Source organism: Mus pahari, unplaced genomic scaffold (genome assembly GCF_900095145.1).
Source record: "Mus pahari unplaced genomic scaffold, PAHARI_EIJ_v1.1 scaffold_6532_1, whole genome shotgun sequence".
NCBI classification, from domain to species: Eukaryota; Metazoa; Chordata; class Mammalia; order Rodentia; family Muridae; genus Mus; species Mus pahari.
Genome location: NW_018393904.1, coordinates 11220 through 21092, shown reverse-complemented (window position 1 = coordinate 21092; position 9873 = coordinate 11220). Strand labels below are relative to the sequence as shown.

Genomic DNA, 9873 nt, shown 5'->3' with positions numbered 1-9873 from the left:
ATTATCAGAGCCTCTTACTAACTGAAAGAGTGAAGTTTGCACCCCCCCCCACTATCCTGAATCCTGCCACCTTGCTACTGGAGGCCGACAACTCCTTACCAGTGCAACAGTGCATGGACATCCTGGCAGAAGAAACTGAAACCAGGAAAGACCTCACTGACCAGCCATGGACAGGGTGCCTCAACTGGTACACAGATGGTAGCAGCTTTGTGGTTGAAGGTAAGCGAAAAGCAAGAGCAGCAGTGGTCGATGGGAAACAAACCATCTGAGCCAGCAGCTTGCCTGAAGGGACGTCAGCCCAAAAAGCAGAGCTGATCACACCCACCGAAGTGTTGCAGCTGGCAGAAGTAAAGAATATCAATATCTACATGGACAGCAGGTACGCTTTTACCATACTCACGTACAAGGGGCAATTTATAAACAGAGGAGGCTACTCACATCTGTTGGAAAAGATCTTAAAAATAAAGAAGAAATCTTGAGCTTACTAGAAGCCATATACTTGCCAAAAAACTGGCCATCATACACAGCCCTGGTCACCAGAAAGGCCAAGATGCCATAGCAAAGGGAAATCAGATGGCTGACCTGGCTGCTAAATAGGCAGCCAAGGAGTTATGATGTCCACGGCTAGAGAGAAAAACAAGGAACCTAAGGACCATTATGAACTCAGAAACACAGACTTTAACTACACTCCAGAAGATCAGGAACTGATAAACAAATTACCTGAGATATCAGGGAATTCTCCCCATGGAGTGGCAAGGACCCAAGATGGTAGGTAGCTCAGTTTTGCCCACCAAGGAAGGTTAACAATATGTAGCTAATTTACACTGGCTCACGCACCTGGGAAATAAAAAGCTCAAGAAAATTGTTAAGAGCTCAAACTACTACATTATAAAATTGTCTGATGTTGCCCAAGATTCTGTTGATAAATGTAAAGCCTGTGCCCTCACCAATAGCGGACACCACAAGAGTGCCCCCGGAAAGCGGCTAAGAGGCGATCGGCCAGGAACATACTGGGAAGTGGATTTTACTGAAGTTAACTAGCCAAATATGGTAATAAATATTTATTAGTTTTTATAGACACTTTTTCAGGGTGGGTTGAAGCCTTTCCCACTAAGAAGGAGACCACCAATGTTGTGGCAAAGAAGATATTAGAGGAAATCTTCCCAAGATTCTGCATCCCTAAGGTAATTGGATCAGACAATGACCCTGCCTTCGTTGTCCAGGTAAGTCAGGGACTGGCCATTCAACTGGGGATTGATTGGAAATTACATTGTGCTTATAGATCCCAGAGTTCAGGATAGGTAGAGAGGATGAATGGAACACTAAAAGAGACCTTGACTAGATTGGCCTTAGAGACTGGTGGGAAAGATTGGACAGCCCTCCTACCCTTCGCTTTGTTCCAAGTACGGAACACCCCAGGGAAATTTAAGCTCACACTCTTTGAGCTTCTCCACGGGGGACTGCCCCCCTTAATAGAAGCAGGAGGAATGCTTGACCCTGATGCCCCTTTTTCCCAACCCCTGCTAGCTCATTTGAAGGCCCTAGAACTGGCCAGAAAGAACTCCTGGGAACAGCTGAAGGAAACCTACAAGCCAGGAACCACTGCAGTGCCATATAAATTTCACATAGGAGATCATGTCCTGGTCTGGCACCACCAATCCAGCAACCTTGAACCCAGATGGAAGGGACCCTACCAGGTACTCCTGACAAGCTCCACTGCCATCAAAGTTGACAGCATCCTAGCTTGGATCCACGAATCCCATGTAAAAGCAGCCCCTCCTCCAGCCCAAGATGACTCATGGAAGCTGGAGTGGACTGGTGATCCTCTTAAGCTATGTTTACAATGCCTGAACCTCACTGAAAGCTGAGAACCCCATCAGCCTATGACTCTTACCTGGCAGGTACAATCACAAACTGGAGACGTTGTTTGGTCTACCACTAAGGTTCCCCCCCTAGGAACTTGGTGGCCCCCTTTGTTTCCTGAAATTTGTGCCCTGAGAGCAGGATTAGACTTTTGGGACATTCCTGCGCTGACTCATGAGGAAATTCCCTCAGAAGAAGTGCATTGACCCAGGAGTATTTCCCCGGGGGTGTAAAGATAGACCCACACAGGAAAAACTAAGGCAGACCTCCTTTTATGTTTGTCCAAGAGATGGCAGATCTAGGTCGGAGATACATAGGTGTGGAGGACTAGAACATTTTTATTGCAAACAATGGGGCTGTGTGACTTCTGGAGATACTCATTGGAATCCCATGTCCTCATGGGACTTGATCACCATCTCCAGGAGAAATAAGGGCTTAGATTCTCTCAGTATCACCTTTACAAATCCAGGGAAGCAGTTTATGGATTGGCCTCAGGAACGTACCTAGGGGCTCAGATTTCACATGCAAGGATGGGACAATGGCTTTACTTTCCACATTCGTCCCACCATTCTTACTGGACCGGGCAAAGTACAGGAGTCTCCACCCGGACAAGTACTGCCACCATACCCTTCTCCCACAATTCCTGAGCCCCAACCCCAGGAGATGATTGTTCCCAGCGCAGAAACCTCCACCCTGCCTCCTACCACTGGTAAAAGACTCTTTGGTCTCATACAAGGAGCTTCTACGGCTCTCAATGTTACAAATCCTAAAGCTGCGACTTCATGTTGGCTCTGCTGGCCAGCTGGGTCCCCTTATTATGAAGGAGTGGCAGCAGATGGATCAATTACTATGTATGACCTCATATGCAAGCCTCTGCCCCTGGGGGCAATCTAAAAATAGGCTCACCTGAGCCGAAATTACAGGATCAGGGAAAGGTATAGCGATTGTACATTCTTCTCACAGACACCTCTGCAACCATACCTGGACTATTCCTGCTTCTTCTAAAAACCAATATCTTTGCCCTGGCAGCCATTATTGGTGGTCTTGCAGCTCCGGATTGACTCCTTGTGTTGCTACTGCTGTTTTTGATCGGTAAAGGATTTTTGTGTGTTAATGCAATTAGTCCCTAGGATATACTACCACTCTGATTACGAGGTCCTAGATGCTTATGATTTCAAAAATACCAGGAAGAAGAGAGGGCCTATCTCCCTCACCCTTGCAATGGTCATGGGTATGGGACTAGCAGCTGGAATCGGTACAGGGACCGCTGCCTTGGTAACTGGACCCCAGCAACTAAAATGAGGTCTAGAAGGACTGCAGGCAGCAATGACAGTAGACTCATGGCCAAACTCAGAGAAAGGTTAGAAAAACGAAAACGAGAGCGAGGGGCTAATGAAGGATGGTTTGAAAGTTGGTTCACAAAATCCCCATGGATGACTACTTTACTATCTGCCCTCATGGGCCCCATATTAGTTTTGCTTCTTTTATTTACTATAGGTCCCTGCATAATTAACAAGATATTGGCATTTGTTAGACAGCAAGTCAGTGCTGTGCAGGTTCTTATGCTATGCCAACAATATAAAAAAGCAGAACAGGCTGATATGGGCTGTGCTGTGTCAGAGGTTTAATTTTTCTAGTTCTATGATTAGAAATATTTACTAGGAGGAGTGAGGAATCTAAGACCCCAACTCAATTTGTTTCCTTCAACCTCTGTTAAGCAAAGCCCAGCATGAAGCCCTCTGTTAAACAATGCCTGGCTTAGAGTTCCTTTGTTCTTTTGCCTTCAGCCTGAGAAGAACACTGAAACTGGCTCATCTTAACCCACACTGGTGCCTGATTCATTGTGTAAGGGACTAAAAATGTTTGCCTAAGATAGCTTGTAACTCTTCAGTAGGAGATGAGCTGTAATACATTATCCCCACTTAGCTTCTTCACCAAGAATGTTTGCCAAAGATAAGCCTGTAACCCTTCCATAAGAGATGAGCTGTGATACATAATCCCCACTTTTACAATGTTTACTCAGCTTCCCCTTTCTTTGTGGTTTTTTTCTTAAAAAAAAAAAAAAAAACCTGACTGCAACTGCATTGTTGAACTCCTCTGCCCCTGTGTGGTTTATGCTGAACTCGCCCTTAGCATGCTGATATGGGATTAAACCTTATGTATTTTGCATCAAGAATGGTTCCTCTCAAGTTATTGGGGTGTCAACTCATCCCAGGACTTGAGCGAGGGTCTTCCCAGAATGGGGGTCTTTCACTATCAGGGCACAGGGACCAAGGTACATCCAAGGATAGGATCCACCTGGTTTTGGTCTGCAACCTGGAGTTGAACCTGAGCCACAACTAAGCTGGATAAGAGGTGTTGGAGACCAGGTTGAGAAAACCCCAGGCATTTTACAGCCTGCAGCTGAGAGCCATATAATTCTTTGATTAGAGCCAGTCACCCTTTCTCCCCTCAAGGCTGTTTCATGGGAATCAGCAAGATTCCAGCCCTAAACAAACATCAAGGAATGTTAAGGGAGTCTTCCAGCATTCCATAGCTAACCGGAGCTGTCACCTTGGGCTGATAGGAGGACCAGAGCTTCAAGATAAGTAACCCAGTGTTCCGGAGCAGTGATCAAGGACCTGAGATGAACCACTGAAAGTTTCAGACTTGCGATTAACCTCCCCCATGTGTCCTTCACTGTGTTCCTTTTGATCACTCCCTAACCCCTCTCTGTATACTATAAAACTTGAGTCTTTTTCCTCATTAAATGGGACTATGACACAAGCAGATGCATGGTCTCCTTCTCTTTCTCTTATTCCCATTTCAATGTAGGTTTGTGATCCCCCACGAGGACCATGGAATTACTTGTACCGTGGGACGGGATATGCCTGAATGATAATGAACTGATTCTTTGACCTATAAGCCAGCCACAGTTGAATGTTGTACTTTCTAAGACTGGCAATGGTCATAGTGTCTGTTCACAGCAGTAAAACACTAACAAAGACAACTGTCAACCTCAGTTCTCCCTTTGGGTTCAGCAAAAGCTTGAAACTCAATGTGCGTTAGCAACAAATGGAACACTTTACCCTTGGGCTGCACTGTGCAACAATAGTGATCAGGGTAGTGTGTGGAGGGTACAAGCAGCATGAAAGAATGGACACAGACAATGTGGTACCATATGCTACACAGAATATTATGCAACTATTAAATACAAAGACATCATTAATTTAAAGACACATGGATGGAACTTGAAAATAACATACTGAACGAAGTAACCCAGTACCAAAATGGAATGCATGGTATGTATTCATTTATAAGTGGATAGTAGCCATAAACTAAAAGATTCACATACTAAACTGCACTGACCCAAAGAAGCTAAACAAGTTGGAAGGCCAAAAGTGTATACATCAATCTCATGTAGAAGGGGGGAAAATAGTAGGTGGAGGCAGATGGAGGGAGGGAACTGGTAGGAGAGGGGATATGGGAGAAAATGGAAGGGTTCAGGATTAGGTATGGAGAGGAATAGGAGAGATGGCCAACTGGCCATGCAAATGAATCAAAATCTGTAGCTGGCAGGGATGGGTAGGTGTGAGCATCTCAATACAGAAATGCCCCCACCCTGCTATAGCATGAGAGGAAGGGGTCACTCCATCATGACGGCCAGGCTGACTGGGAGACTGGTCTTTGAGCTGACTGGGTTGAAGACCTCACATTGATACTCTCCAGCATCCTCCTTCCTCACAGTATGTATCCTGAGTTGACACTTTGATGGGGACAGAGTCATCCTCTCTGTGAGCTGTACACTCTGATTGTTGAAGAGCCAACGGATGGAGACCCCAGTGTTGTCTGAGAAGCAAGTGAAGATCACTGAGCTCTGTACTCTAACTGTGCTGTCCATGACTCTCAGGACAGGCTGTGTCACAAGCTCTGCAAAGAAACAGAGGAGGGGACAAAATGAAATTCATCTTTCAGACAGCTCAAACAGCTCCTCTATAGCTCACACTGAATAAAGCATCCAAGAAGGAGAAATTGTAGCTAAGACTATAGATGTATCTTGTGTTTTGCCTTTGCAACCTACAAACTATATGATCCTGTTCAGCCACTGAGTTTGATGTGAAGTTTACCTGAAGTAGGACACTCTGAGTATGATCATTGCATTTACTATGAGTTAAGATTAGGTATGAGCACTGTTCTGACTTGGGGATGGGGGAGCTGCTCACATCAGCAGCATCTGTTCCACTTACCCGAGACTAGATTCCTGAGAATAAAGAGATTCTTGGAGAACTGTCACCTCTGTCCCTTCCCTTGGGGACATAATTTTTATCTGAGTCTCCCTAGTCCATCAGAACAGTTGGCTTCTGTTCTTGCACCTCTCCACTGAGACTCAGGAGAAGGAGCTGCACACGTGACCTATATGGTTGAAGCTGTCATGGTGGTAAACAGCTGACCCTACACCCTAATGGACATGGAAACTCAGACAAGCCTTGTTCCCTGTCAGCTCTGATAGGAAGCCCAATGCTAGTCCTGAGGAGAAGTTCTCTGGGGGACAACTAGAGTGTAATATGGATCCTTGGCTTCCTGATGCTCCTCTTGCTGATTCAGTAGTGAGCTGGACCATGGAGGAAGGGGAACCCAGACTGACAGGGAAGATATAAGGGAAAGAGAAAAATCTATCAATATTGAGAACTTTCTCCTTGGTGAAAAGACAGGGTCATGTGACCAGAGAAGCTTAGATCCATCACTCAGTGGATGTGGGCACAAGTCAGAGGGAGTGAGCAAATGACCTCCTTGCCCTCAGTGGGCCTAACTGTATGTTGCTTCCTCTGTGGGGATATCTATCCTCGTCTCTCTCCACCCTCACTGTCCTCACAAACCTGCTCTCCCTCAGAAGATGTGGGCTGGAGGCAAACTTTCTCTCAATTTTTTCATCCTCTAGTGACCCCAGGTTTTTACATTCCAAACATCATTCTGGTCCAGTCAATAGCTGACTTCATTTCAGGCCTTCCTCATCTGTCTTCCAATCCATTACATATAAGGCTTTGTTAGAAAAAAATCCAATTTGATATTATGAGAAGGTCTAATGCATACACAGGCTCAGATGTGTGTGGGTAGATAGGCACATGTCCAAAGATTTTGCATGTCCAGGTGCTAACGAAATTCTCATATTTGGATCTACTGACACTGGTTAAAACTCAAGCCCGAATTACCACACAAAGGTGTATGGAGTAGACATGAGTATGACTGTGTGTGCAGACGCAGGTGTATATCATCCTGAGTGTATGCTTATGGAAGGTCACAGCACCTAGATGGAGGTCAGAGATCAACTTGAGATACCTTTCCTCACCCTTCTGTCTTAGGAAATTCCAGTAAGTCTCTGAGGTCCCCTCCTCCCACATAGTCAGGCACTGCCCTCCTCACCAGTGAACAGGAGACACTATTACCAGCTTCGAGCATTGCAAAGAAGTACACAGTGGGCCACCATGATTACAGCAGCCTGCTCTGCCCTCCCTCTGTGGAGAACAGCATTTGCTAAATCACTGCCCCAAAGCTCTGAAGTCTTCCTCCCTCTGTGCTCAGCCTCCACCCAGGAAGCAGCAGCCCTTGCCAGGGTGATGTTGAAGGTAGTCAGGGATGGTGCCAAACACAAAGCTGATAATCATCTCTGTACCCTGGGGCAGCAAGAGCTCATCACAGGACTGCCCTTGCTGTGTTCTCACAATGTGTCACAGGATCCTAAGCTGCCTTTTGTTCTCAATGCTGGGGAATCTACTCCCTGCAGGAAGATGACAGAGATACCTGTGATAACTGGAAAGGACCTGATGACTGATGTCTAGAAAGTGACAGACCCATGCTCACTGGAGTCACCAGTCAGGATGAATTGTCATGAGACCCAGGAGTAATTGTGTTGGGAGTTTCTTGTGACTTTGAAGGAGGTCGCCTAGACACTAGAGAGAGGACAGTAACCCCATAAACCTAAGAAGATTTTCAGAGGGACTCTCGGCATCCTATGCTACCTGAAAATCACCGGGGGTCTGCCCATGTCCTTCCTGGGAGGTAGATATCCTCTGTCTAGTTGATTCCCTATGGGATATTCCAGGGAGAGCCAGGAACCTCTTAACACAGGATGCTCTGACAGAGTAATGTGCTTAGTAGGTCTGAAAGACTGCCCAGGAGAACATGAGGTCATCAGATGAGGGATGGAGTCAGGCTACACCCTAAGTGCATGGCTCCTGGAATTGCTTTGCTGAGTTTTCTGCCATTCTGAACATGGCAAGAGCCTCAGGAGACTGGTCAGAATCTGAAGTCCTAGGCTGCATTAATTCACCATCTAGTGAGCAGGAATGGAATTGCACCTCATCCTGAGTGCTCTCCAGTTGTTTACCTGAAATTGTTTGCCTGCAAGAGAGAATTCCAGGAGCTAGACAACAGAGGACAAATGCTTGCCAAAATGACCTGTGTCCTTTGTCCATCACCTTGGATACACTGGCCTTGCTGTGATGTCTCATAAGGCCATCCAAACAGCTAGTTAATGGCCTGGGAGCCCAGATTGTCCTGTCCAGCAATGCATTCCTGGATGAGTCTTTGTGGAAGACTCATAGTGTCCAGGGGAACTATCACAACTGTGGCTCTCATGACAGTGCACTGGATGTTGACACATGCCATGACAGCCTTGTACCATGTCACCTCTAACAGGAATCCAAAGCCAACCAATAACATAAACATTTCCTGGTGTCACCTGGAATCTAAACATCACAGACATTTGCTTTCAGGCCTCCTGGTACTCTGTTTGGGGACTCCACAGCTTCCTCAGTTAGGATTCATCTGATATACATGGAGTCTATATCAGAGATATGGCCATGGTATGGGGGTTAAGGTCAGGGCAGAGTCTGACATTCTTGGGCTGAGTTTATCCAGCACAGGATGGGTACTTCTGCATTAAAAGACAGGTGACAGGTTCTGATCTAATGCTGTTGTTCCACCCCATGTGTGCCCTGCAGTAAGTGCCCAAATGCCAATGTAAGGACACAATGCATTGAGGGGGGGAGAACAGATACAGCCCACTCCCCACAGTCCAACTATGAATTAGGATAAACCACACCCAGCAGGGGAAAACAATAAAGAATCACTTACTGTAGATGTTGACTTGAACATACACTGTTTCAACTCTCACATTGCTGTCTATTGTTATTAGTGTGTATAAGCCAGAGTCTTTCTCAGTGACATCCTGGAGCAGCAGGGATCCATTGGTGTACCCTGTCTCTCTTCTGCTGTGTGCATGGCCTCTGATGATGGACTTCATGGCTTTGCTGTACTCTAAAATTTTAAAGGATAGAGTGATATCCACACCTTTGTACCAGGAAAAGGTTTGCACATCTTCTGGCAGATTATGGACCTGGAGAAGAACATTTTCCCCTTCAGCAACACATGGAGTCACTGGAACAATCCTGAGTTGGGCAGAGTCGAGAGTGTCACAGCACGGGGCTGGAAAGAAAAGGAGAAAAGTCATCACATAGGTTCATTGTGCTTGGTGGAAAGACGGTGACTGCATCCTGAGCAGATGGATTCTTCACTCAGCCTAGACAGGCATATGGGTATTTCTATCCCACCTGGTGGACGTCAACAACATGGCCTCCATTTGCTCAGTGCCACAGAATGTCATTTCCTCTACATGGAGCTCTCTCCTCAGTGTCTCCATGGCTGTCCCCTCACTGATGATGCCTCCCTCTGACCTTGGTCTCTGTACAGCCTGCATATTCACATTCTGACTTCTCTCATTTCCTTTGTACCTGCACTCATCCTATGACCTCACTTTCTACATGATCTTCCTGCTCTGCCTACAGCCCCCAGGACTAGGGCTGGGTGAGGGCTTGGAGCAGGCTGCCATTCTTAGCAGGCCCAGGATTATGCTGCCAGGATTTATGTCAACTTGACACAATCCAGAGTCATTTGAAACAGGGAGCCTCTACTGAAAATACAAATACCAGAATGGCTGCTGGGCAGGTCTATAGCACATCTCTTTAATATTTT

General features: G+C 46.2%; 1 protein-coding gene across 5 annotated transcripts in view; it reads right to left on the bottom strand.

The window, feature by feature from the left end:
- Positions 1 to 5121: 5121 nt before the first annotated feature.
- LOC110315793 (pregnancy-specific glycoprotein 22-like) overlaps positions 5122 to 9873 on the bottom strand; it is a 13752-nt gene continuing 9000 nt past the window's right edge. For 2 of the 5 annotated variants that reach the window (XM_021189767.1, XM_021189764.1), the window contains 2 exons: positions 8977 to 9327; positions 5489 to 5772 (listed from right to left, as the gene is read on the bottom strand). In XM_021189767.1, the coding sequence (XP_021045426.1) occupies positions 5489 to 5772; positions 8977 to 9327 (635 nt within the window). Of the gene's footprint in view, positions 5773 to 8968; positions 9328 to 9416; positions 9422 to 9873 lie in introns of those variants that run through there. The other 3 variants (XM_021189765.1, XM_021189766.1, XM_021189768.1) reach the window with 3 other exon arrangements.